Source organism: Impatiens glandulifera, chromosome 9 (genome assembly GCF_907164915.1).
Source record: "Impatiens glandulifera chromosome 9, dImpGla2.1, whole genome shotgun sequence".
In the NCBI taxonomy this organism is placed as follows: Eukaryota; Viridiplantae; Streptophyta; class Magnoliopsida; order Ericales; family Balsaminaceae; genus Impatiens; species Impatiens glandulifera.
Genome location: NC_061870.1, coordinates 35,959,064 through 35,986,308, shown reverse-complemented (window position 1 = coordinate 35,986,308; position 27,245 = coordinate 35,959,064). Strand labels below are relative to the sequence as shown.

The 27,245-nt window shown below is 32.8% G+C and overlaps 6 protein-coding genes and 1 non-coding gene across 7 annotated transcripts; 5 read left to right on the top strand and 2 right to left on the bottom strand.

The window, feature by feature from the left end:
* Positions 1-328: 328 nt before the first annotated feature.
* LOC124915202 (transcriptional corepressor LEUNIG-like) lies at positions 329-6,786 on the top strand. The gene is made up of 17 exons (XM_047455877.1): positions 329-461; positions 587-684; positions 872-981; positions 1,067-1,305; positions 1,612-1,660; positions 1,745-1,844; positions 2,842-2,891; positions 3,067-3,219; positions 3,933-4,085; positions 4,421-4,507; positions 4,704-4,854; positions 5,359-5,468; positions 5,564-5,713; positions 5,801-5,956; positions 6,042-6,158; positions 6,243-6,443; positions 6,532-6,786. The coding sequence occupies exons 1-17, from the start codon at positions 427-429 to the stop codon at positions 6,679-6,681; spliced, it is 2,109 nt and encodes a 702-aa protein (XP_047311833.1). The 5' UTR covers positions 329-426; the 3' UTR covers positions 6,682-6,786.
* Positions 6,787-8,524: 1,738 nt separating this feature from the next.
* On the bottom strand, positions 8,525-8,993 carry LOC124916362 (photosystem I subunit O-like). The gene is made up of 2 exons (XM_047457079.1): positions 8,833-8,993; positions 8,525-8,774 (listed from the first exon to the last, which is right to left on the bottom strand). The coding sequence occupies exons 1-2, from the start codon at positions 8,991-8,993 to the stop codon at positions 8,525-8,527; spliced, it is 411 nt and encodes a 136-aa protein (XP_047313035.1).
* Positions 8,994-10,086: 1,093 nt separating this feature from the next.
* Positions 10,087-10,933, top strand: LOC124916361 (late embryogenesis abundant protein 1-like). Its single transcript, XM_047457078.1, has 2 exons — positions 10,087-10,184; positions 10,291-10,933. The coding sequence occupies exons 1-2, from the start codon at positions 10,087-10,089 to the stop codon at positions 10,931-10,933; spliced, it is 741 nt and encodes a 246-aa protein (XP_047313034.1).
* Positions 10,934-12,460: 1,527 nt separating this feature from the next.
* On the top strand, positions 12,461-13,566 carry LOC124915618 (late embryogenesis abundant protein 1-like). Its single transcript, XM_047456375.1, has 2 exons — positions 12,461-12,675; positions 12,797-13,566. Exons 1-2 carry the CDS (start codon positions 12,517-12,519, stop codon positions 13,322-13,324), a joined length of 687 nt encoding a protein of 228 aa, XP_047312331.1. The 5' UTR covers positions 12,461-12,516; the 3' UTR covers positions 13,325-13,566.
* A 4,589-nt stretch (positions 13,567-18,155) lies between these two features.
* Positions 18,156-20,623, top strand: LOC124915360 (dof zinc finger protein PBF-like). Its single transcript, XM_047456060.1, has 2 exons — positions 18,156-19,314; positions 19,755-20,623. Exons 1-2 carry the CDS (start codon positions 19,148-19,150, stop codon positions 20,494-20,496), a joined length of 909 nt encoding a protein of 302 aa, XP_047312016.1. The 5' UTR covers positions 18,156-19,147; the 3' UTR covers positions 20,497-20,623.
* Positions 20,624-24,155: 3,532 nt separating this feature from the next.
* TRNAN-GUU lies at positions 24,156-24,229 on the top strand. Its single transcript has one exon. It is a non-coding gene; the product is annotated as a tRNA-Asn (tRNA).
* A 1,090-nt stretch (positions 24,230-25,319) lies between these two features.
* Positions 25,320-26,909, bottom strand: LOC124914792 (dof zinc finger protein DOF1.4-like). Its single transcript, XM_047455401.1, has one exon. It carries the CDS (start codon positions 26,805-26,807, stop codon positions 25,959-25,961), a length of 849 nt encoding a protein of 282 aa, XP_047311357.1. The 5' UTR covers positions 26,808-26,909; the 3' UTR covers positions 25,320-25,958.
* Positions 26,910-27,245: the final 336 nt, after the last annotated feature.

Here is a 27,245-nt window from a genome sequence, read left to right as displayed (position 1 = left end):
TTTTTCTTAATTGATAACAATTTCTTCAAGTAGACCATACAATTTATCTTTTAATGTTTTGTTTTGAGAATTTAGAAGGATAAATATTTAGGAATTATTTTGTTTATATTATATAGTATCTATTGAAATTAAGGTTATATTGGAAAGTATATGAAAAACTAGGTATATATATATATATTTATTTATTTATATAAACAAAATCTTTGGAATATATTTGGATTGGGGATTTTAAAACCCAATTTGGCTTATATTTTTGCATGGTACTGTGTTTTGGCTGCCTTCATGCCTATTACTTTCTTCTCTCTTACTTGCGAATTTCTGAAATAATTCTAAACCTCGCTTTTTGTTTACAATCTTCTGTAAGCTGCTTCTTGAATCTCCGTTTCAGTCATCTAGGTTTCGGCGAAGTCAAAGCGTTTTGCGATCATGGCCGCCGTTGATCAGCAAGAGTCAGAGAAGATGTGAGTAAATTGAAATCTAATGTTTTTTTGTGCAAAATCAATGTGTTTGAGTTCATAAATTTCAGGATCGGTGTATGATTATGCTGTTTTTTTCTAATCAGTATAATTTGATTTTGATCGGCTAGGCTTGACTGGTTCATATACGATTACTTGTTGAAAAGAAACATGAATACTATCGCAGAGATGTTTGCTACTGAGGCTGAAGTAAATGCACATTCTATTGGTACGTTTTTCGATTTGTTTAGCATGAAGTTGTTAAGTTGTGGACAAAATAGGCAAAATAGATCATCGGAATTGTTGTTTACCTAGATGTTGGATTGCTTCATGTTTATGATGTTTATTTACACTACAGGTATTGTGTTTGAATAGAATGATTACTTACTAATTTCAAATGTTTGAATTTGTTTCAGCGAGTGATTCCTTTGGAGGTTTCTTGACAGATTGGTGGATTGTATTCTGGGATATGTACAGCACTAAGTTCTTGAGGCGTCCTCAGGCTATGAATGAAAACTCTGTTCAGGTGTTATTCTTGTAAAGTTAGATTTGTCTGCTTCATGCTCTGGTGGTTATTGGAATTATATGATTCAGTGCTAATTGATTCTCAGGATAAACCAACTGTTGCAAATCAGTTCCGTAATGCACATACTATGCAATCGCCACATATGAATCAGCAGAGAAACGGACAGGTTTCTTCACATATGCAATTGAGCAGTATGCAGATTCAAAATCCAGTAGCTAGTCAATTGGATAGAAGGGTACATGAGGAAGCATATTCAAGGCTTCCTTCGGCTAATTTCAATGTCAATGCATGCCTTCCTAATGTTGACAAGTCAGCAGGTCCTAGGTGAGTGCATTAATCATAACCCTTGATTTATATTAGTTTGTTTAAGACTCATTCACCTCCATACCCTCCTGGGAGAGACGCGGCAGAGTTTTCAGGCAGAATTTCCAAACAATTATAAATGTATTGTTTTGGTATTTTAGCCAGTTCAGGAGTGGAGACTACGAGTTCTCATTTTGATTGTTTTTATAGGAGGAACTTTCTGATTCATTGGTGTTTTTGAAATTGATAATTTGCTACAATTCTAGTCCTTGTGTACTTCAGTATGTTATATGTAGGCTCTTTTGATCTGCAATCCATTTGTTGCAGCTACTCTCAACAGTTTCATAATGGAAATACTCAGCAACAGACATCTAAGGTATGGGAAATGATCCTTATTGTTTCCTATTTACCGATTCATATTTGATGGATTTCCAGTTGAACATAGTTGTGTTTGTTGCAGGATGAGCTTGAGTCTAATATAGGAAATACTGTTCGCATGAATTCGACACTGGATATAGCTTCTAATGCTGACTTACCAAGAGGAGGACATCATGATATGGGTCTGTTTGTGATATCGATTTTTTTAGTTCTTTGTGCTTACACTTTATTGGGATAACCTTCCACTTAGGCCCTTTCAACAAAACTAGAATTAGTTTTTCTGTATTACCGGAAACTTCTCATTTTTTCTAACATGAGGTAGAGTTTTTCATCATGATCTTGAATCAATCAGTTTATCATAGATGCTGCTTTTAGACTTAGTATATCAGCAATTGGTATAGTGAAGAAATGCATGATGAATAGATGACCAAGGCTTGCTTTTGTACCCCTAAGAGGCTAAGATTGATCACATTTTAACTCTCATATATTACTTGACTTGATAATTTATTTAGCTCTTTCTCAAAAGATATGTCCTTTGTTTATTTGTTCTATGGGATTTTTTATCTTGCTTAATAATCTTACAAATATAACTCTCTTGCGCTACAGTAATGTTAATAAATTGTCGGTTTGAAGTATAAAGCGTTGAAAGTGGGTACTGAACATTTTATCTTGGTTATTACCTTGGAAGAAGGAAAATATCAATCCTTTCCTTCACACTAGAGTAATCTCCAATTATTAACTTCAAGACCTTAAAAGTAACAACATTCACAAAAATAGTTCTCCTTATTTCATAGTTCAACGTGATTTTCAATGTTTGTCATGTCAATTAGTTTACAGTTGGCAAGTATCTCCTGGAATGTTATAATGCCCAAGTTATTCCTGAAATTATAATACTTGGTTTTGATAGTTGTGAACCATTTTCTTGTAATGCGTGAATTGAACTAGTTAATGGAACATCAGATGCTTAATTAATTGTCAGACAAAGAAAAAAATTATTTATTGGCACATGGATAATTAATAATCTTTTCAGAGATTGCTACATTAAAAGTTATTGATGTTAATGTTTGTGAACTTGTTTCACCTTATGCTATATTTGCATAAAAATTGTCATTTTCAACTTAGATGCCATGAAACTTCTATTGTAGGTAGGTCATAATCATTGGTTTCTAACTTCTGCAGGGTTGGAGGGAAGGACTTGTTCAGTGCCAGTAAACAGACGGCCTTTGGCTGTAAGTAGCATACCATGATGACTGTGTTTCCAACTATTTTTCTATTTCGTATATAGCTTTTGAGCTTATGTCACTCAAGGCTCATCTCTAAGTATCTAATTCTAATAGTTGAACATGCTGAACCTTAAATAGTATATGTTCTGTTAAACACATGTTACCTGTTGCACATCCACAGAATAAGTCTTACACATCAATGACTCACCCTCAAAATGGGCAGTTGATGTCTCAAACTATTGCACAGACACCAAGTGGATTGGTTCCTTGTTCTGAAGGAGACACCGGCAATTTCAAAAATCAGTTGCTTGAAGGAAATGACAACAATGGACAGGTTAGATGGAGAAAATGCTCTAAATTTTAACATTTGAATCCTTGATAGAAAAAATAAACAAGAATTTCAAGATGGTGTTGAAAAAGTCGAAAAATTAGAAATAGGAAGGAAACAAACCTAGATGGATTGGTCATGTTAAAAACAGACTTTCAACAACTCCTACAGGCTGTGATAATTTGCAAGGGAAAGGGATGACGGGGTTGAGTATTGAAAGGCTATTTATTTATTATCGGCGAATTATGCTATTTTTGCTCTACTTTTTCTATAATATTTTGACTGTTCTTTACAAGAAATTACATCTATAAGAAACAACTGTTCTGGACAATGTGATCTTTGGTTGCTTGCAAATTTCTTTTTTTGTGGACCCCATTTGGAAACACCTGCATCCAAAAAACTTATGGATGAGATTATGGACGAAAATTAACCCTAGTCATACACATTCAAAATTATTGGTGGTTTTTCATGTGGATCTGGATACAGAAACATAAATTATAATTGTTTCCCTATGTTGGAAATGTTATATTCCTATATCCTTTATTCTTGTGGTTCTGATGGCTCCTTATTGAATGATTTATCATGTCAGGCCTGTAAATATATGAATCTTGTTATTGTGGGTAAAGAACAATGAGGAGAAACTAAATTATATTCCTCTACTTCCTGAATTCAAAAGTATTTATGATCTTCTTTCTGAAGGTTGATTTACTATGAATCAGATTATGCCAGAAAGAGGATTTTCAGTACAACCCACACCTTCCCAAAGGAAACAAACTACACAGAAATCCCCAAGAAGGCGAAGATCTGAGCAGATTAAAATTGGGCAACCTGCTATGCAACAATCAAAGGATCAACCCACACCACAAGCTTTCGTAAGATTTTGTGATCACTTACTATTTTAACACAGGAGTAGACAGAAAAAAATAATAATAAGAGAATGATGAATCCAAAGACAATATTACAAACCAACAAAATATTGAAACTAATTAAACCTGTGCTGTTGTATGTTTATATTTAATCGTTTCCAATTCTTCAAGTGCTAAGACTACTTTATGAATTTAAACTGTAGCAACTACTTACAATTTAAGAACCTCTGGCACACTTATGTCAAGAGCTTTTCCAGTAAAAGGATTACATAAAATCAGATGGTGTCAACAGATGAGAAATTTTCCTAGAATCATCTAATAGATTCTTTTTTTCTGATCAGAATGGCAGAAAGAGAAGGGGGTCGTCAATGTCAGAAGATGGGAAGAGTTCCCTGGTAGATAATACACCTGAAGACAAGGGAGATAGTGTAAGTGAATTTGCTCTATCTATTGGCCATATGGTTTTATTTATCTATTAACCGTGTGATTCTTTTCCTCGGATATGAATTCTCATGAAATCAAGAACACCATTGTTGCTTGTCACTGATAAGAGCATGTTTGGTCAGCCTGCATAACATCTTTTACTGCATCTACCTGTCATTATATTTTGTTGTTTAACTGCAGCTTCAAAAGGATGTCAAGGTAGAAAAACCAGTTGATTATGATGATATAGGATCTTTCTTTTCCAATGATGAAGCCGAAAACCATGATGCAACCCCTTCTTTAAGCAATTCAGGTCGAAATTCTGCAGCTATTGATATAAAAGGGAGAAATGGTATGTGGATTCTGCTCATTCCAAATGGTTGACAATATCATTCATGAGTTTTTGAAAAACTTAGAATTCAATTGTTTATAGTCTGTTATATATCAGCTACTTTTTTGTCTGAAAATCCTCCCCACCCCAATCAGACACTAGCCCACTCCAACATGAGCAACAAAACTGTCTTTTGGCGCTTATTTAAAATTTCTACATAGACATAGAGCTCAGATTAATAGGGAAATCACAAAACTCTGGTCATTAAGAGACAAACCTTGAGTTGACTTTATTTTCATTTTCATCCTAATTTGCACCTGAACCCCTCCCTGATTGATGTGCTAAGATTCCATCTAGAGTTTCCATTGCTGGCATAAAAAGAAAACAATGTCTAGGAAATGGTAGAGGACACTACTTACTTTCATGGAGAAATATTTATTATGATTTGCGTCTTAAGAAGGAAGAGTAAGTACTGTGCACCTCCTAATAGTGTTGGTTCTAACTCTGGTTGTCTGTCATTATCAGGAGTCAGATTTCAGGAGGCAGTTTCACTTAACTCGTTCCAAGGGAAGGTACTCTGTTGCGACTTTTCATCAAATGGAAAGCTATTAGCTATTGGAGGTCATGATAAGAAGGTTCATTTTACCAAAATTCAATAATTGGTTAATCCTCCAAATGGATATTTTTCATTTCATCCAAGGAGCTAATTATACATTGTTTTGTTAACAAGGTCACAATTTGGGACATGGAGTCTCTTGACTACATTAACGCAGCAGAGGAAAACACTCATCTCATCACAGATGTCCGGTTTAGACCTGATTCAAATGTGTTTGCCACATCTTCATTTGACCGCACCGTGCGAATTTGGGATTCAAACGATGTACATATTTCCTCTCGTCATTGTTTTCTTTTTGTTGGCAATGTAGTTGTATATCTAACTATTTTATCCTTATATTCACACCGTCAGTTAAACAAATCAATACTTAAGCTTGATAAGCATGGTGAACAAGTGACATCATTGGACTTTCATCCGCGAAACAGCAATCTCCTTTGTTCGTGTGATATTGGTGGTGAGATCAGATTGTGGGATGTCAAACAAAGTACTTGTGCGAGTGTGTTCCAGGTGTGTGTGTTGAGTTTTCTAGAAGATCCTGTAACTACTTTTATTATTATTGAGAAAAAAGAAGAAGTTGAGATTGTAATTGCAGGGTGCAAGTAGACAGGTGAGATTTCAGCCTGAAAGTGGGGACCTGTTGGCTGCTGCTTTTGGAAATAGAATTGGGTTGTTTGACATTAAGAGTAACAAGTTCATATCCTACTTAGAGGTACATAAAGTTCATAGATATATATAGATTACGTTTGAGACAATAATAATAATAATGTGTTTTGTATTACATTACAAACAACAGGGACATGGTAAAGACGTGCGGTCTATGTGCTGGGATGTTTCTGGTCAATATCTTGTCTCTGTGAGTGAAGACAGCGCAAGGGTTTGGTCGATTGCAAAGGATAAAGTGTGCATACAATTGCTGCAATCCGACGGAAGCAAATTCGAATCATGTACATTGCATCCACTATATTCTTCACTTGTAGTGATTGGTTCTTACCAGGTAAAATGAAAATTCTGCTATTGTTTATTATGAATTACTACTTCACATTATATGTATATAGTTCTAATTATAGTAAATTTGGATGTAGACATTAATATTGTGGAATCCAAAGGAGGCAACCCCGTTTATGCCAATCCCGTCTGCACATGGAGGTCTGATTGCTTCACTAGCCAACTGTGCTGTAACTGGAACAATATCTTCAACCGGGCATGACAAGTGTGTTAAATTGTGGAAATAAGAAGACTCTTTACTATACTTTACTTTATACCAAACAACAAAGAATCTCAGATCTCAATTCAATTAAAGACTTACATATATATATATATATATGATCAGGATGAAATGAAACTACATACATTCTTCTTCCAAGTGTTTAATCAGATTGGTTTTTGGTGAACATTATTGTGATTTTAAGTAATTATTAGTTTATTGTTTACTAAAAGTTACTAATGCTTTAATTTGTTAGTTACTCATTATGTTCTGGTTAAAGCTATTTTTTACTTAATTTAAAATTTATATAAATAAGGTTTGTTCATTAATATATTATTTTAAAAATAAATAAATAAATATAATTTTAGAGATGTTTTGAAATGACTTAAAAACGGGGAATTTGATCAAATAACCTCAAAGATGAGGTTATTTGATATGATGGTAATTTATTAATTTTATTGCGCTCGTGGTGATTTTGTTTTTTTTGGACGATTTTGCCCTTGTCGCGAAACGCTAAGTGACTTAGCGTTTCGCTAAGTGGATTAGGTTTAGTATAAATACTCTAATTTTTCATTTCTTTCATTTTCTTTCTCTCTCTTCTTTTGTTCTCTCTTTCACGGCGGCGACGAAGGCGACGAAGGCGACGGTGCTTATGCAGATACAGATTTGATTCATATTCAAACCTGGGTATTTAGGCGACGGTGCGGTGTTTAGGCGACGATGCTTCTTTTCTTCATTTTTTCAAACCCTAACCTTAAACCTATTGTTATATAAAATAACATGTTCTTATTTGGTTCATATTGGTTTATATTTTGTATTTGATTCATATTGGTTCATATTTGTGGTTCATATTGGTTCATATACGTCGATGATAATATTTGCAGATAATCTCGGATCATATGGGTTCCGTTTCAGGGAAGTTTCTCCAAGAACTTACCGTTTCGCTAAGTGCTTACCGTTTCGCTAAGTGCTTGCCGTTTCGCTAAGTGCTTATCGTTTCGCTAAGTGCTTACCGTTTCGCTAAGTGCTTACCGTTTCGCTAAGGACTTTTCGTTTGGTGAATTGTGATACACTATTTGATATTCAATTATGTTAAAACTACATACATAAACATGAGTTGTCTTAGCTCAGTTGGTAGAGTGTGTTTCTTTTAAGTATGTGGTTGTGGGTTCGATTCCCACCGACGGTGTTTTTATGTTTGTTTTTTTTACTTTTGCATAAATGAAATAGTATTGAAAGAAATGAAACAAAAGCAAATTAAACATTCATTAACAAATATCCAAAGAAAGTAGTTCACTTTTTACACATTATTATTTTCTTAATTAGAATTAATTTATTTTATTGAAGTAATCTTCGGTCCTACTCTTGAATCCAATTTGTCCAAAAGTCAATGCCAAGAACAATCTCATGTGCCAAGTGAGAGCAGGGCCAGTTGGGAAGTGAGCAAGCTCAGTCCTAATGCTGGAAAAGAAGAGTCCGGTCAAACTGTTGTCGTTGATCGCCGGAATACTGGAAGGTGCTAACCATCCGATCAACCCAAACCCAATCACGTTCAGATCTTTCCAATCCCTCTCGAAACTACAATCAATCAAACAAACAAATTTCAATTCTATTCTTATTTTCTTACATTACATACATACATGATACATAACATGTAAACTTTCCACCTGAGGCTTTTGCAACCATCAAAGGGTTTATGGCTTTAACTGGAGCCTTTAGGAATCCTGAGCTCAGTCTCACCTTAGCGAAATGAAATAGTATTGAAAGAAATAGTATTGAAAGAAATGAAACAAAAGCAAATTAAACATTCATTAACAAATATCCAAAGAAAGTAGTTCACTTTTTACATATTATTATTTTCTTAATTAGAATTAATTTATTTTATTGAAGTAATCTTCGGTCCTACTCTTGAATCCAATTTGTCCAAAAGTCAATGCCAAGAACAATCTCATGTGCCAAGTGAGAGCAGGGCCAGTTGGGAAGTGAGCAAGCTCAGTCCTAATGCTGGAAAAGAAGAGTCCGGTCAAACTGTTGTCGTTGATCGCCGGAATACTGGAAGGTGCTAACCATCCGATCAACCCAAACCCAATCACGTTCAGATCTTTCCAATCCCTCTCGAAACTACAATCAATCAAACAAACAAATTTCAATTCTATTCTTATTTTCTTACATTACATACATACATGATACATAACATGTAAACTTTCCACCTGAGGCTTTTGCAACCATCAAAGGGTTTATGGCTTTAACTGGAGCCTTTAGGAATCCTGAGCTCAGTCTCACCTTAGCGAAATGCTGAGCACTTAGAGAAACGATAAGTCCTTGGATAAACATAACCATTTCTCTACAAATGAGAATTTGATTTATGCAAAAGTAAAAAAAAAAACATAAAAACACCGTCTGTGGGAATCGAACCCACGACCACATACTTAAAAGAAATGCACTCTACCAATTAAGCTAAGACAACTCATGTTTATGTATGTAGTTTTAACATAATTGAATATCAAATAGTGTATCACAATTCACCAAACGAAAAGTCCTTAGCGAAACGGTAAGCACTTAGCGAAACGGTAAGCACTTAGCGAAACGATAAGCACTTAGCGAAACGGCAAACACTTAGCGAAACGGTAAGCACTTAGCGAAACGGTAAGTTCTTGGAGAAACTTCCCTGAAACGGAACCCATATGATCCGAGATTATCTGCAAATATTATCATCGACGTATATGAACCAATATGAACCACAAATATGAACCAATATGAATCAAATACCAAATATAAACCAATATGAACCAAATAAGAACAGGTTATTTTATATAACAATAGGTTTAAAGTTAGGGTTTGAAAAAATGAAGAAAAGAAGCACCGTCGCCTAAACACCGCACCGTCGCCTAAATACCCAGGTTTGAATATGAATCAAATATGTATCTGCATAAGCACCGTCGCCTTCGTCGCCGCCGTTGCCGCCGTCGCCGCTGTCGTCGCCGTGAAAGAGAGAACAAAAGAAGAGAGAAAGAAAATGAAAGAAATGAAAAATTAGAGTATTTATACTAAACCTAATTCACTTAGCGTTTCGCGACAAGGACAAAATCGTCCAAAAAAAATAAAATTACCACAAGCGCAATAAAATTAATAAATTACCATCACATCAAATAACCTCATCTTTGATCAAATTTCCCCTTAAAAACCCACCCAATACATATAGGGATAAAAGAGTAATTGAGGATAAGAGTAAAAGAAGGAGTTGTTGACTTATTACATAAAAGTGTGACGATTTGAAACGTGTCATGAAGATATCCACGCGTCCATGAAATAGGTCGCCACCTTCTTGTACCTCGGTCTCAAATACCATAACAAAAGCGGTGATTCAAGTATATATTGCATTTCTCATCCCAATTATTATTATTATTATTATTATTTACAATCATCAAAAACAATGGCTTCTTTACCCATACTGATGAAATCCGCCTTGTTCAACTTCTCCAAGGTTTCTTCTTCTTCCGGTCCTAATATGGTACTCCTCAACCGCAAAGTGTCTAGAATCTTCCTCAGCAACGTCAACTCCAATTCCTTCTCCCACGTAAGTATTCGTATTTAACTGAACAATATAATTAAAATGTTTTTTTTTTAAACTCGTAAGTTTGCTTGTTAATCAGGGGGCTAGACGTGAATCGGATACAAGCAGCAGCAGCAGCAGTAGCGACGATGATGTGGAAGATATTGTGCAGAAAGCGAAAGAGAGTGGCAGCGATATGAAAGATTGGGCTAAAGAGAAAACAGAGGAAGGGAAATATAAGGCCAAGAGTGCAGCAGAGGCGGCCTCTGAACGTACCAAAGAGGGCGTCGGGAAGGCAAGTGACAAGGCCGAGGATGCGAAGGAGAAGGCTAAGAGTGCAATGGAAAATGCGGCCCAGCAGACGAAAGAAACTGCGAATAAGGCTTCGGAGAAGGCAGGGGAAGTGAAGAACAAGGCTGGGGAGAAGGTAGAGGATGTGAAGGAGAAGGCAGGGGATGTGAAGGACAAGGCAGGGGAGAAGGTAGAGGATATGAAGGAGAAGGCGGGGGAGATTGTGGAGAAGGCTAAGCAGACTGTGCAAGGGGCGTGGGAGGCGACGAAAGAGACAGGTAACAAGATTAAGGAGACGGTTATTGGGAAAGCAGAGGAGGATAAAAATGTGGATGAGCTAATTGAGGATCATATGGGCGGGGCTGGTAAGGTTTATAAGGATGAAGACGTGGTGGTGGAGAAGAGGAGGAAAGAAGGAAGAGGAGACAATGTTTGATCGGTGCTAGCAATACCCAATAACATGCATCCATTAGAGGGATGGTTCTCTCTTTTTGTTGAAGCAAAGCCAGAATGAAAATAACGCTACTTCTTAATATATATATGTACTACTACTTAATTTAATCACTAATGCCTTATCCTATTCAAGTTACTTCTATGTTTATATGTACCTCTTAACTACCATGTTTATCTTCTATTTCAAATAAATCAATTTTCCTGATCTAGAACAACACTTCTCCATCTCATTGCCTGTTTCAGATAATTAATGAGACAATGTGCTCTTTTTTATACAAGATTTGTCTTATGGTTATTTATTATTTTATAAAAAATTAGCTAGATAAATATATATTATATATGTACTATATATATATATATATATATATATATGGGAAATTCGGGCTGGGTAACTCTTTGTCAAAAAATTTAACCTATTCAGTGTCTTGGGGTTTGAACACCCTATTTCGATTTCAAATGAATAGGAGATGCCTTTACAAAAAGAAGTCTAATTTGGTCATGGTCAACCTCTTAATCAGGTTAAATGGATCAAGCTGCTTTCATTAATGGTTTTGATTCGTGTGTTGTCACGGTTTTGAGCTTTGAGTTGAATATATACTATTCTAATAAACTTTAATTAAAATTAATCCTAACAAAATAATTGAAGTTAATAGTTACATTATAACTCAATGAATGCCAATAAACTTGATAAGCCACCTCATGACAGTGCAACCGAAGATCAGGGGTCATTTCTATATTATCCTCTTTAAATTAAGGCATTGTTTGGATTGGTTTTTTTCTCTTTAAAATTTAGAAGAAAAAAAAAATAATGATAGTTGATAATTTTGAAGGGTTAATGATTATTTTTGATAAAAAGACTTAAAAGGTATTAATATATATAAATAAATAAAAATTAATAATTTAAAATAGAAGATATTTTAATATTTTGATTAATAATTTGAGTAATGTGATAGAAAAGAAGATGAATAATTTAATTTTATTTAAATTTTTTTAAAACCGAAACCGGCCTAACTCAGTCTCCTTATACATATAGCAATTCAATAATAAGAATATATAAATAATGCTTGCCCTTTTTTTTTGTATAACTTTTTATTATTGCATTTTGGAGATTGATACTTGACAAGGAAGTGAAAACGATCACAAATAGCATGTTTAAAAATTTCATTCTTAAGAATAAGATAAAAGCAGAAAAACATAAACTAATTATATATATCACTCCCAAAACCACCAAAAATTATTTGTAATCTACCACTCTGTCATTCATCCTTAATTGAGTCCACAATATCAAATAAATTAGGGACTTAATTAAAATGTGATATATATATATATATTTAAATAAATATGAATTTTCTCATACAACCATATATATTACCGACATGAGACTACATGTACTAGAAGCATGTCGGCCTTTACTAATTTTTTAATAAAAGATAATGTTTAACTTTAGAATAAAAACAATTTTTAGCCATACATACCATGACCAGTCCGTTTATATATTATTATTATTATTTACAAGAACATATCAGCGAGCGATTCGATCAGATCAATCAAACAAACAAACAAACAATGGCTTCTTTACCCACCATACTGATGAAACCCGCCATGTTCAACTTCTCCAAGGTTTCTTCTTCTTCTTCTTCTAACGGGGTACTACTACTCAACCGCAAAGTCTCTAGAATCTTCCTCACCAACAACAGCAACCTCAACTCCAATTCCTTCTCCCACGTAAGTATTTATATGTTTGCTCTGTTATGGTGTGTGTATATATATACTGCCTGCTGCCTGAACAATATAATGAAATGTTTTTTTTTTTAACTTTGTAACTAATTTGCTTTTGTTAATGAAGAGGGCTAGACTAGAATCGGCTAAAAGCAGCAGTAGCGGTAGCAGTAGCGAGGATGATGTGGAAGCCATTGTGCAGAAAGCGAAAGAGAGTGGCAGCGATATGATAGATTGGGTTAAAGAGAAAACAGAGGAAGGGAAAGATAAGGCCAATAGTACAGCAGAGGCGGCCTCTGAACGTACCAAAGAGGGCGTCGAGAAGGCTAAGAGTGCAATGGAAAATGCGGCCCAGCAGACAAAAGAAACTGCGAGTAAGGCTTCGGAGAAGGCAGGGGAAGTTGTAGAGGATGTGAAGGAGAAGGCGGGGGAAGTGAAGAACAAGGTTGGAGAAAATGTAGAGGATATGAAGGAGAAGACTAAGAGTGCAATGGAAAATGCGGTCCAACAGACAAAAGAAACTGCGAGTGAGGCTTCGGAGAAGGCAGGGGAGATGGTGGAGAAGGCGAAGCAGACGGCGCAAGGGGCGTGGGAGGAGACTAAAGAGACTACTAACAAGATTAAGGAGACGGTTATAGGGAAAGCAGAGGAATAGAAGGATTAGCTAATTGAGGACCATGTTGGCGGCGGCGCCGCCGGAAGAGTAGCCGGTGTTTGATCGGTGCTAGCAATACCCCCAATAACATGCATTATCCTATCCTATCCTATCTCCTATTGTTTCTTTATTAATAAGTTACTTTTATGTTAATATGTACCTCTTAACTTCCATCTCATTGCCTGTTTCAGATAATGAGACAATTAATGTGCTCTTTTTTATACAAGATTTGGCTTATGGTATCCTATGGTTATTTATTATTTTATAAGCAATTAGCTAGCTAGCTAGCTAGATACAGTTAGTTGTATATGGCCGGCCAATTCGGGTTGGGTAACTCTTTGTCAAAACTTCTAACTTGAAACTGGCAAACTGGACTGTTTATTTTTATCTAACTTTCAAACTGGCTTATTTATTTGTAATTGACTAAAATGTCTATTTAAATTTCTAAATTCAAACCCTTGATTTCTTCTTGTTTTATTAGTGTTTTGATTCGTGTTTTTATTTAAGGCTATTAATTGATGACATATTAACCATTCTTCTGAAAACGAAACCGTTTTAGGCGTACTTGGGTACGTGGTTAGACAGAATTTTAATTTTATCTTAATTTTAAATAAATTTAAATATATTAGTACATAAATTTTATATATAATCGTTTTGGCATAAGAAAAATAATTAAATAAATAAATACTAAAAAAAAATTACATCAACAAATATGAAGCCATATTGTTCCTTAACTAAGAAAAGGAAGATAGTTATGTATTGATATGAGGAGATTTTATAAATCAAAATCAGACAAAATTTAAAACTAAATGACAATGAAGTAAGAAGGTGATAGAAATGTATAGAAACATCTAAACTTGAATAATAAATAATAAAAAAAAACGACACGTGTAGTAGTAGTATAGGCTTACAAGAATAAATGAAAATAATGAAAAGGACCTAGAAGGCTACAACTATTATCTCTCTAATGTTTCCTAAGCATTTTAAAAAAAAAAAATTAATTGCAATTCAAACAAATCCAATATATTAATTAAGTTATCTTGCATTTATTCCGTCCATTTGCACGAATAATAATATAAAAACAGTAAAATAAATATTACGATAAAAATGTGATAACATTTTTAATTTTATATTTAACCATTTTAAGTTTACGGTGGGTCAAGTACAATTCGACTCAAATATTAATTACTCTCACATTGCAGAACGATTTTTAAAATATATTTATGAACTACCGCGTTCATTAAATTTGGTGTTGAATTTAAAATATAAAGTGTTATTAATCTAGTTGGTTAAAAAGTTGTACTTGTTTTTGTTAAGTTGCGAGTTTGAAACATACCTATAATATTTTTCATTTTATTTTTAACCGTTTTAAGTTTATGGGAGGGTTAACCCAGAATCCGACCCAAATATCCATTTACTCTTATATATATATATATCCAAATTAACCAAAGCTTTCGATCCGGCAATCCGGACACTTTCAAAATTAAGCATTATTATATATATAGATTTCAAGCATTTTCAGCCGCCCAAGAAGCAACATCTTCGCCCCCTTTTCCACTCTCTACATCTTCCAGTGTTTCCCTTTCTCCGGTTCACAAAACGATAATGTTGCGTCCGGATGACCTCTGCGTTTGCCTGCAATGCAAGGATCGACTGGAAGGAGACAACGGAGGCGCACATATTCAAGGACGATATGCCTGACCTGAAATTCAACATCCTTAACCGGTAGCTATGCTATATACAACCTTTCGAACCAGAAATATCTGGATTGTTTTCTGGTTCATGAATCGTCTGGTCGGACTGAATTTTGTTCCGTTTAAAAGGTAACCGTATTGAAGTCAAAATTCGAATCGCTCAATTAACTGTTTCGCGGTCGAACCGGTTGAACCGTCGGTCGGAGGTCAGACCGGTCATATTTTAAAACTATGGTATTAAGTATTAAGAACAATGTATATCTTGAACCATCCATTACATTTATAAAGTGAGAAAAAACAACCGGGCCCAAACACAATAACACAAATAGAGGTTTCAGTCTATAGTATTCTAATAAACCTTAAATCATTAAAAGTGTCACAATTTTGTTCAAATCAAATAAGTCACCAAAAAAGAAGTGCAGATTAAAACTTCCTTGCAACATCTGTTTTTATTTGTATAGACACAGATTAAAATTAAAATAATAAAGTAATCGTTATTATTTAAATTAATAAATAATTTTTATAAAAGCAAATTAAAGAATTATTTAAACTAATAAACTTTAATTAAAATTAATCCTAACAAAATAATTGAATTTAATAGTAGGGTTTCAACCGGTAGGTTAATCGGTTAAACGATTCCGGTTAAATACGATTTTATCAATTATTTTACAAATCAATTAACCGATCAATATTGGTATCGATTTTACCGGTTTTGGAACCAATTTTAATACCGGTCGGTTAACCGATTTAACCGTGAACTGATAATTCAATTTTTTAAATTAAACATTAAATTTATTAATTGATTTAATTTTTTCAAAATCTCTGTTTACGTCGTACTTTTATGTTATTCACCATTTTTTTTATCTATAATATAATAATATTTATAGATATATTTAAATATATTTTAAAAGTATTCATCTTTAAACTAATACTCATATAAATTATATTTTTTTTAAACAATTCAATATAAATTATAATTTAAAATTAAAAAAAACTAATATATATATATATATATATATATTATTAAATAATATATTTAATATTTATAAAATAACTAATATAAATATATATGATTAAATTATTACCGGTTAAATCGCTAGAAAAATAGTTTCAACCGAAAATCGAATCGTTTAATCTGTAAAAAATTAGTTAATCGGAACCGTTAAAACCGGTTAATTAATAAACCGATAAAATAAAACTGGTAAGTTATCGATTCGAATGATTTATCGATTTTCCATTTTTTTGCATGTCCTAGTTAGTAGTTACGTTATAACTCAATGAATGTCAATAAACTTGATAAAACACCTCATGATAGTGCATTATCAGTGATCATTTCCATATTTATCATCCTTCAAACTAACTAACTCCTTATATATATTATATATATATATATATATATATATATATATATATATATATATAGCAATTCAATAATAATAATATATAAATAAATGATTGCCCTTTTTATTCATTTTCCAGAATGCTACTCAACAAGTCAAGGAACTGAGGAAGTGAAAACGATCACAAATAACACATTTAAAAGCATTTAAAATTTCAATCTTAATAATAAGATAAAAACAGTAAAACATAAACTAATTATATATCTCTCTCCCAAAACAAGATTATTTGTAACTTTCAAAATCTACCACTTTGTCATTCATCCTTATCTGAGTCCACAATATCAAATAAAATTGGGACTTAAAATTAAAATGTGATATATATTTAAATAAATATGAATTCTCATATGACCATATATACCACAAACTTGAGACTATATGTTCACTTATACAGGTAAGCCCAGCAAAGCTCACAAGCTATAGCAGCCCAAAAAGGCAATTAATTTATTAAAATTTATTTAACATACTGGTTCATAATGTAAAACAAAAAATTATTTAATTATAAGTTCAAATCACAGTTAAAACAAATTTTAAAATAAATTAAGGTAGTAATTTTTTTTCATATTTTTCTACGTGGACCGAGCTGCCCAATTCTTATAGCCGACGCTGAAATGAAAAATGATATCTTATTGTCCTTTTTCGTCTTATGTTATGCAAAAATGTGAAATCAGCCTCCCATATACTCTGCATTGTTAGACAAGTTGATGATATTTGAAGTCTATATATTGAATTTCATAGATATTCATTACGTTATTATGAAAACGTAAACCATTTAATAATAAGTTATCTTATGCGATTGTTTAGTACTGATTCTAAATGACTTTGGCCTAGAGTCGTATTGAGCTTGTGAGTTGATACTGTGGCCTAATTGATTTGATAAATGACTTTTGTGATAGGTAAGTTTGTCTCAATTATTTGTTTCTACTACTACCATTGTACAATTGTTTTTACTAGGACATAATTTATTGTTTAAATAACACTCTCAAATAAATAGAAATCAATAAATACCCAATAAAAAATATTAAAAGAATTAGACCTGTTTGGGTCCCTAGCTTATTGAGACTTCTTTAATAATAGTCACCGTACTATATATCTATGACATAGAAATGGAAAAATCGGTACTTCAAGTTAAAACACAACTTCCAATTTTCCATTTATTCACATGAAGATAAAAAGAGAAAGATTCCCAAAAATCTATTCAATCAAACCAAAATAAATAACTTTTTTTTATTTTCTGAAAATAAAAATTAATTTAACACAAAGAAAACATAGTATGCATTAAATGAATACAAGTTATTATTATTATTTAATCACGGTTTATTCTATAACCAATAACACATACAAACACAACCCCAATATCCTTATTATTTTTTATATTTATTACAAAAAATAATAATAATAAAAGCTTGAAGGTCCCTCATTTGTTAGTCAAATAAAAAATGGTTGGCTTTTCACTTTTTACTAGTACTAGTTAAAATTTGAAAACATATAGAAAATAACGTGTTAGTTATTGAAGAAATCCACCATTCCTTTCTCGTGAAGGTAGTGGGTTCTATTTTGGTGTGTGAATGAAAATGATCTGCAGGTTGTACTTTCATTTCTAAACCCTAATAAATTAATTCAAAATCCCATTTCATTCAAACCCTATTTTCAAAATATATAAATACATATTGGGTCCGATTTAGATCCAGATAAAAAAAAAAGATTTTCATTAAGAGTAATTAATATAAAATGTATAAAAAATCAAAATTAAAAGAGAAAAAAGATGGTAGATTTGAATTAATTAAACGATAGTGGCATGTAATATGATGAAGGTTCAAAATGGGACCCTAAATGATGTCAGAACTAGGACGAAACGAAAAAACAGAATAGGACAAGAAAAAAAAAAAAAAAACCCAAAGAATCGTACTCATCTGAGAATTGTAGACATGAAAGTGGGATGTGAGAGAAATCTAGAGAGAGAGAAATGTAAATTTTGTGCAGAGAAGAAGAAAGAAGAAGAATCTGATGACTTCTTAAACGACCGCAAAAGCCACCATCGCCGGCCGCCGCCTACCGCCGCCTTCCTTCCTCGTTACTTTGTCTGTGGTCCACCACCTCCTCCTATAAACCCAATAATCATTCATCCTTTTTTTTTCTTTTTCTTTTTTACATAAAGGCGGTTAATTTCTTCTTTCCCTTTTATTTCTTTCAAGTTTCAATTGATCATCATCATCGAGATCATCTCCGATTATGAACATGCAACATTAATTTAATTAACATCTAGTTAGATTAAAGTCGTTTTTGTTTTGGTTTTCAAATAAGACAGTACTAGAAAATCTTGTTAGATTCTTTAGGAGTAATATTGAGAGATCTAGTTTTGGATTTTGGTAAGTATAGGTCTATATATATTAATTAATATTATAATTGTTCTCGATTCGGGTAGTGTGAAACCAGTTCAATTCTCATATCTCATGCAGTGAACAAAATTTGCTTAATTTATCTTCAGATTACAGGCATATATCCAAACCATGCTTTCAGTTCATACTCTAGATCGAACCGGGTTTGAACCCATTTAAGTTGCAAGTAATCCATACTTATCTTCTGTTGTAAGATCAAGAGTAAAGGAGATCTAGATTAAGATTACAGACATATTCATACGCGTCGTTAGTTCTTATATATATAGTGAGAGAGATTCATAGGTTGAGAAAAAGCGAAAGAGAGAGAGAGAGAATTAGAAAGATTGAATATCGATGGAGGAAAATAGAAAATCCGACCAGCCTGAACGCAGGTTGAAGCTTCTGGATAATCAGCCGCGACAGAATCATCAGCCGCCTCAACCGCTCCAGAATTGTCCGCGTTGCGATTCTACTAATACCAAGTTTTGCTATTACAACAATTACAGTCTCTCTCAGCCCAGGTAAATTAATTTAATTTTATTTACAAGAATCATTTAGTTTGATCGATCTTTGATCAAATATCCATCTTTTGATAATAGGGTCGTTCTCCATTTTTTTATTTCTGTTAAGTTGGTCGTTGTAGCTTTTGAAGAAAAGGAGATGGATAATATTAATATTATATGAGGAAGACCGGTCAGAAATAGTATTATGATAATATTATTATTGTAAAAGGAGATCATCGATCGATCAATGTTCTCAATAGAAACATAAAATACTTTCCAATGCAGATTGATGGTTTATTTTGAATTAGTTCCTCCTAAGTTTCAATATTTTGTTAATTAATATTGACTGACCTAAAAACCATGGTAGATCTTGAAATTTGTGATTAATTAAGTAATTAATCTATGGGTTATGTGACATTTGATATTTTTGGCTGATCAATGAAAGTTTTATAAAAAAGGTATTTTTGCAAGACTTGTCGAAGGTACTGGACACAAGGCGGAACCCTAAGGAATGTACCGGTTGGCGGTGGCTGTCGGAAGGGTAAACGTGCCAAAACATCCGGCACCACCGCAACTTCCAGTCTAGACAGCCCAAGAAGGCTGCTTCCACCACTACCAACAGTACCACAACCACAGCCGGCGGCGCCGGTTTCTTCTTCGTCGCAACTAGTGGGCACAATGACAAGCCTTGGACGCAAAGAAATGGGTAATGTGAATGTTTCACCAATGAATCCTTACTATCAAAATGGTGGATTTTTTCCTTCTTTCGCAGCCATGAGACCTTTGGGACATCCACAACCACTATTGATCAATCATCATCATCTTCAACAGCAGCAGCAGCAGCAACATAACTTTGGAGGGCAGTTTGGAATTGGAGGAAGTTCTTCATCTAATTCAAACATGGCACTTTTGCAAGGGTTCAACAACAGTCTTAATCCTGCAATATCCCAACATGATCAACAACAGATCTTTAATCATCAGTCCCTTAATGGCGCCGCCTCTGATCATAATGGAGAAAAAATGATCAATAGTAACGTGATGGAACCATTTTACTTATCTCCAAACGGCCCTCTCATCTTCGGACCCTCTTGGAATCAGAACAACAACAACGTCAATAATAATGCACCAACCGGCGGCTCCTCTTCGGCTAACGCCATGAACCCAAATCATCAATGGCCTGGTTTTGGTCCTCCTCCATGATGATCATTTTAGTGGCAAGAGATTCTCGATCGATTCAAACTTTTTAAGATTTTATTTATTTATTTGCTTGTCAATTATACCAATAATTTTATATTACCATATATACTGCTGTTCTTCTTCTTCTTCTTCTTCCCTAATGAACATTATTATTATTATTACTTTATACTTGTTGGTGATGGTAGAGGATTTATATATATAATATATATATTTATTTGTTATAAATTAATTGTGGGTTGGTTCTATATATATTTCTATAGTATATATAGTAGAATAGGTAGTGCTTTAGGACATGAGATGATAAAGTATTGATCAGGATCATGCATGTGGTTTGGTTGTTTCACTAGTGTATAATGACATGTTCTCTTTGAAAGGAAAAGAAAGGAGGAGAAATCTTTTCCTTTTCATGCTTTATTTAGTAGTTATATGATATTTGTAGTTTGTGACCAAACAAGAGCTACATAGGCTTCTTTCATTCTATTTCCATATATACATATACATGTATTTTTATAATAAATTAATCTTATGTCGTTCCGTTTTACACTTGTGTTAATTAATTTAATCAATTTGGTTCTTAATTATTCTATATTTGTCACACTCACATGTATTACATAAAAAAACTACTGTCAAATAATGCGATAAAAGTAGAAATTTTGGTATTGCATATTTGCATGGAATATAATTATTATATGGGTCTTTAATTATGTGAAAGCTGATGAAAGTTGACAAGGTGAGTCTTTATTGAACATCGATCATGTGATGAGCTTTGCTTTGAATCTGACTTACTTTCGTTTTGCTTTTCTTTTCTTTTCTTTTCTTTGGTCTTTCACTTTATCGGCTACCTACGTACGTACCTCTCTCTATTATATATCCACTTATGTTGTTTATTTAGTAATCAACGTCTTAGCTAGCTAGCTACAACCTAGACCAGGTGCCCAATAATTATATTTTCCTGTCTGGCTTTTCTTCAATCATGATCACTTTTAGTTGTTTACATGGGCGGCCGGGGTGTACATTGTGGATGAGATGAATTTATTTGGTGGTTCAATTTTGTTGATTCTCTCGAGAATAATCGAAGAACGAAACGAGGGTATGTATATAGAAGATCATTGAGAAGTCTTTCTAATTGACGGATGCATGGCTCTTTGTGAATTTATGGTAAGATTGATTGAGTCTAATTAACAAATGCAATTTTACATTAAAGGAATGATTTAAAGGGCAAGTATTGTATTGATCAATTAGAAAATAGTTTGTAAGTTAGCTACGATTTTAACATTAAATAAATAAATGTAATTTTGTATTTTAAATTGATGTTTTCAAGGTTTAATTATTTCAAACAAACAAAACAAAAAGACAAAATTTAAATATAAGGTTTTATTGATGTATTATTAGTTAAACTTATTACAAAAAGACAATATTTGTAGAACACTAGTTTTTTTTTTTATGTTGACCACAATTTTAACATTATTAATGTATATATTTCTTTGGTTGGATTTACATATAGATTATTTTATGAATTTTATAATTATAAATAGGGTCGAATTTAGATTAGGGCTGAGGTCAGATAAACCTAACAAGTCTTCAGGTTAGACAACATATTACTTCCCCAAACATAAAAATTTGATAATGGTTCAAAATTAAAATTCTGAACTTTTGTTTAATTATGGATTCAAATATGTAAAAATTTGACATTCTCACCGAACATCTGTATAATTATGATTAAGATTGAGATTTATATAATAAAAAACAGAAAAAGGGTTTAACCGTTTCCAAATGTTAAAAAATTATTTAGTACAAAACGAAATACAAATTAAGGAGTGGAAATCGTACGGTCAAGATTCTAGACTAGAGAGAAAGAGAGCGGGGGACCACTGTCAAAGGTTAATAATAATAATAATAATAATAATGGATATACATGTGGAGGACCGACATATTTCATCACGTGGCCCCCATTATTCCAGTCAAACCAGCCTTACGTGACTTTCACTCGCTTCCTAAACCAAACACAATCTGCCACGTCACCAGGATTAATGATGATGTGGAGCTTCATTTGATGGTCAACATGGGAATAAATCCTGGTCAAATCATTCTATTTTTATCAACTTCTCCTCAATAATAATTAATTATTTTAAGTTCTGCTTTACTGTCTTAAAATCAATAATACAGATATTATTATTTTTATTATTATTTAGGGGGGACCAGGAATGCACTAAGTACTCTCTCTACCTTGTATCTCATGAATCCCACTACCGACTTTACCCATTTTAAAATCTCATTTTCTTAAATTATTGTTTATAACACTAAAATTCTTTAAAAAAAAAACATGTAATCCGTTCAGAAAGATAAATATACATTCCACCTTAAATATTAATTATTGAGAATGTCATAATTTAAGTGGAGATCATGAATAGGTTAAAAATGAATAATCTTTTACAAGTTATTGTGTTTTTAAACTGTTTCTATCGTATCCCAAAAAACAATCGTGTAATCAACTAAAAATGAATGAGTAACTTAATTTTGTAGGCGGAAATCCTTATTTTTACTCAAAAGTATGGCTAAACATTCATTTTAGCTATACAAATTGTCTAAAAGAGCATACTCTGCGGTTAATCATGTGTTTTTTTAAATTAATTTAGTATATATACATTCGAATTAAAAAACCCTACAGATACTATATAACGAAGTGAAGATACTGACATTGATAATCAACAAATTAAAAGGCAGATGAAGAATCAAAACACAAACAAACGCGCGTGATCCAAGTTTTATCGATCATTACTTTGGATGCAAGACTCAACGTATAGTTGCAAGCTTACGAGGTTTTGACCTATCAGGGTTCATATATAGATGCATGGTCACTTGATCAAGATCAATCTCTTCCAATCCGATGCATGAATGATTATTGAAATAGTCAAAACCCATATATCTCAACTATAAAATAATCTGACATAAATCATGTTTTTAAACCCATACAAAATACCACACAAAAAATTAATGAATATAAATATATATTCAATTAATTGCAATAGTATTACATTGAGCTGACTAGTTTCAAATAAAGTCAATTATGTATATATTCGTTGACTATGTAAGAAAATAAAAATAGAATAATTCAACTGCTCATGATGAATTTCAATGGATTATGATATATAAATGGTAGCCAATATTATTCCAATTCAACTGCTCCAACATTAACTAATTCTTTGTTTATAACAAATTACGCCAACAATCCATTGATTTCCTTTTCCATCAACAGCTCTCTTGCTTTCAATGGTCACAAATTAACCTAATTAATTAAACTATAATATTTTGAATCGGTAAATGTCTAATTGTCAACAATTAATCAATTACTAGAATAAATAGATATCAAATCCAAGAATCAAGAGTACTCTAAAGAACCATAACTAAAGATATTTCTAAATTTGGGATTATCATCCCACAAAATGACATAGTGTAACTTGTAATCAATTAATTCACATATAATATGATTTATCATAGTCACTTTATATTTTTGAACTTATCTCTGGATATATGCGTTCTAAAAAACAAAAGAGGCTTAAAATAGCGACAACAAATGTGGGTACGACAAGTTCTTACTAATATACATTCTAGTGGGCTGATAAATTAGTTAGTAGTAATATGAAATAAATAAATAAACACAAGCTGGAATAGCTCAGTTGGTTAGAGCGTGTGGCTGTTAACCACAAGGTCGGAGGTTCAAGCCCTCCTTCTAGCGAATTAAATTTTTATTTTTTAAAATTTAATTTTCTAACTTTTTTTTTTTACATAATATGTTTTGTAAAGTATTTTTACAACAAGTTTTATTTGTTACCTCAACTACTTCTATATATTAAGTTTTAACATATTTGTTAATATTTATATTTCAACTGATTTTACAGCTTAGATTTCCAACTAATTGTTTTAGAGCACAATTTACAACTAGTTTTCATTTATTTAGTAATTTTGAATTCTGCTTTTTTATTAGTTAATTATAATTGTTATCTTGTTGATTTGAAAGATGCAACAATTTATTAATTTAGATATATGTGTAATGTTTGCATATTTATGACGATACAATAAACTATAGACAAAATTAAACCATTCAAGAAAATCATAATAATTTGTCATAAATTAATATTAAAAATGAAATAAAAGAAAGAAAGAAAACCAAAATCAAAGAGTCTAATGTAAAAATATATGAGCACTTATATCGAAAACGGGGGTAAGTTGAGCTCCGATTATCAAAATCTAACATTGGCTGAGGGTTTTATGTCTTCAATATTTGAGAGTCTTTTGAATGGAGACATTTTTTTAGCTTGGTCTCCTCTTATTTTATTTTCTAAATTTAGTGCACCCTCTACTTTGATATATAAGGGTATGCATGTTCATATAATGAATTTGATGTATAAAAATGTGTTTATAACTGTTTATATCCCAAAAAGAAAAATAGATAATGTAAATGAATCCACTCTAAACCATACTCAATTATAAGACATTTTAAACACTTAAAATGTGCATCCCTAGCTAGTTCAGATATCTGTATATATCAATAGTATCGGTTAGAAATATTTTTTTGTTGACCTAAATCGCGACCATCACGATACTCCTTAAAAACTTGGAAGAAGAACTGCATTACAATAATATTACCAAAAAAAGTGCCACAAAAGACTGGAGAAATCTTAAACATCTGCCCTATAACATATTCTTATTAATTACCTATCATATGGGAAGTGAATGATTCAAATTTCATGATCAAACAGCTTGTTCAATACATGCAAAATACAATATATAGTTCTAGGCCGAATAAAATTAACAAAACATATATGTAGTATATATAAGGTATGACAATTAATTATAAATACAATAACATAAGACTTAACAACAATATTAATTAAGATTAAAAATTAGGATAATTAACACAAATGGCAATCAATCTCCCTCTCTCCCCCTCTAAGTATCCCCACAAGTATACCAAAGTCCCTCACCAATACACAAATATTCTCCAAATTAAACACCCCCAAAAACTTTAAAAAAAAATCCCCACTCAAATTAAACCTAGTAATAAAACTCGTAATAAGTAGTGCATTAATTAATCACCCCCATGCACATACAAAAGTAGTCTATACATACAATTTAATTATAAGGAAAGAGCAACTCACTAGATCGAACCATAATTAATAATATGATGGAAAGGATCCGAGGTTCCTCTCAGCCGCATGAACAGACGGGCTGCCATGAAGTTTTTATAATAATTCTGCAGCTGACATGATCTCCCGGATCCAGAACTCTCTTCTTAACTGTCGATAATAACCCGATTCGGAAATTTCCTGTCTTTCTCCCTCGGCCGGCCCGTTTACTTTCAAAAGGGAAGGAATGGAATAAAAGTTAAAACGCCTAATTAATTAAAAGAAAGAACGAAAAACAACATGATTAATGCAAGTCTTGGGGTTTTGTGTGTGTGTGGGCTAGATCAAGGAAGGGACTGAAGATCCAAGAAGATTCTGTGGATCAAGCCAAGATCCGCCGCCAATTGATGATGATGCATTCCAATTATTATAGAGAGATGAATCTGATTCCATCTGGTTATGGAAATTGTGTGCTAACTGATAATTCCACTCCAACCTGTTTTGACCCGCCTCTTCTTGGTCGGTTTTGTCTTGCTTCATGTTCATCCCATTGACGGTCATAAGCCCATTAATATCTGCAATAGAGCTTGAGAAAGGCTTTTGCTGGTCAAACAGAGTGGCAGATGATGAAAACATGCTTGGACGGTTATGAATATTATAGCTCGAGAGAATGGAATGGTCCACGTTGACCATAGGAGAAAACCCTAAACCAAGATCAGCACCAAATCTAGTTGGATTTGGGTATAGAAGATTAACTAGGTCAGAAGTATTCGAGGGCAAGTTGTAAAAATACGGATTTGGTGATGAGGGTGGTTGTTCCATTTGGGTAGTAGTAGTAGTAGTATGAATTATAGGGTTTGAAGAATGTTCGAGATGAAGTGATGAGCTGGATGGATTAGGATTGTGATTAGAATTAGAAGTTGAAGATGAATTTGATGATGGCCTTCTAATTCTCTTGTTCTTTCTACAGCTTCCACCAACGGGTACATTTCTTAAAGTACCTCCTCTAGTCCAATACCTTTTACATGCTTTGCAAAAATGCCTTGGCTGAGTGAGACTGTAGTTGTTGTAATAACAGAACTTTGTGTTTGATGAATCGCATCTCGGACATTTTAGTGCTTGTAATTGAACGTTGTTGTTTGTGCAAATCTTCTGATCTTGATTCAAGTTTGGTTTCTCCATTGCCATGTTGATGAAGTTTTTCTGCAACCAAACAAATAATAATAATATTGATTGAGTTAGAGAGAGAGAGAGAGAGAGACGTGAGAATTAGGGTAAAAATAACAAAGACATGAGTACTGATCATATTCCTTTTCCAAAAGCTAGGAAACAAAAATGGGGTCATATGCTTCGTTGTAAACATTAAAAATAAAAATAAAATAAAAAAATGAGAACCTGTTGTGGCCACTCATTATTAGTTGAAGAGATGAGTGCCATCTTCTCACAAATATGTTAATTTTGAAACAAAATCATAAATCAGACAAAGAGCTGTATATAGCTAGGTCACGACGACACGACAACACTATATATATATATACTCTCTCTCTCTAAACTAATTAGGAGATGTAAGTTTCACGTGATTAGGGTTTAAGTAAAAAAGATTAATGGAGGTTTTTGGATCTAAAC

Coding starts and splice junctions, on each gene's coding strand:
- LOC124915202 (XM_047455877.1), top strand. CDS start 427: ATGGCCGCCGTTGATCAGCAAGAGTCAGAGAAGAT. Junction 1,661..1,744: donor CTCAGCAACAGACATCTAAG/GTATGGGAAATG, acceptor TGTTTGTTGCAG/GATGAGCTTGAGTCTAATAT. Junction 6,444..6,531: donor TAGTGATTGGTTCTTACCAG/GTAAAATGAAAA, acceptor ATTTGGATGTAG/ACATTAATATTGTGGAATCC.
- LOC124916362 (XM_047457079.1), bottom strand. CDS start 8,993: ATGGTTATGTTTATCCAAGGACTTATCGTTTCTCTAAGTGCTCAGCAT. Junction 8,775..8,832: donor ACATGTTATGTATCATGTAT/GTATGTAATGTA, acceptor GATTGATTGTAG/TTTCGAGAGGGATTGGAAAG.
- LOC124916361 (XM_047457078.1), top strand. CDS start 10,087: ATGGCTTCTTTACCCATACTGATGAAATCCGCCTTGTTCAACTTCTCC. Junction 10,185..10,290: donor GTACTCCTCAACCGCAAAGT/GTCTAGAATCTT, acceptor TAAACTCGTAAG/TTTGCTTGTTAATCAGGGGG.
- LOC124915618 (XM_047456375.1), top strand. CDS start 12,517: ATGGCTTCTTTACCCACCATACTGATGAAACCCGCCATGTTCAACTTC. Junction 12,676..12,796: donor ACTCCAATTCCTTCTCCCAC/GTAAGTATTTAT, acceptor TTGTTAATGAAG/AGGGCTAGACTAGAATCGGC.
- LOC124915360 (XM_047456060.1), top strand. CDS start 19,148: ATGGAGGAAAATAGAAAATCCGACCAGCCTGAACGCAGGTTGAAGCTT. Junction 19,315..19,754: donor TACAGTCTCTCTCAGCCCAG/GTAAATTAATTT, acceptor TTTATAAAAAAG/GTATTTTTGCAAGACTTGTC.
- LOC124914792 (XM_047455401.1), bottom strand. CDS start 26,807: ATGGCAATGGAGAAACCAAACTTGAATCAAGATCAGAAGATTTGCACA.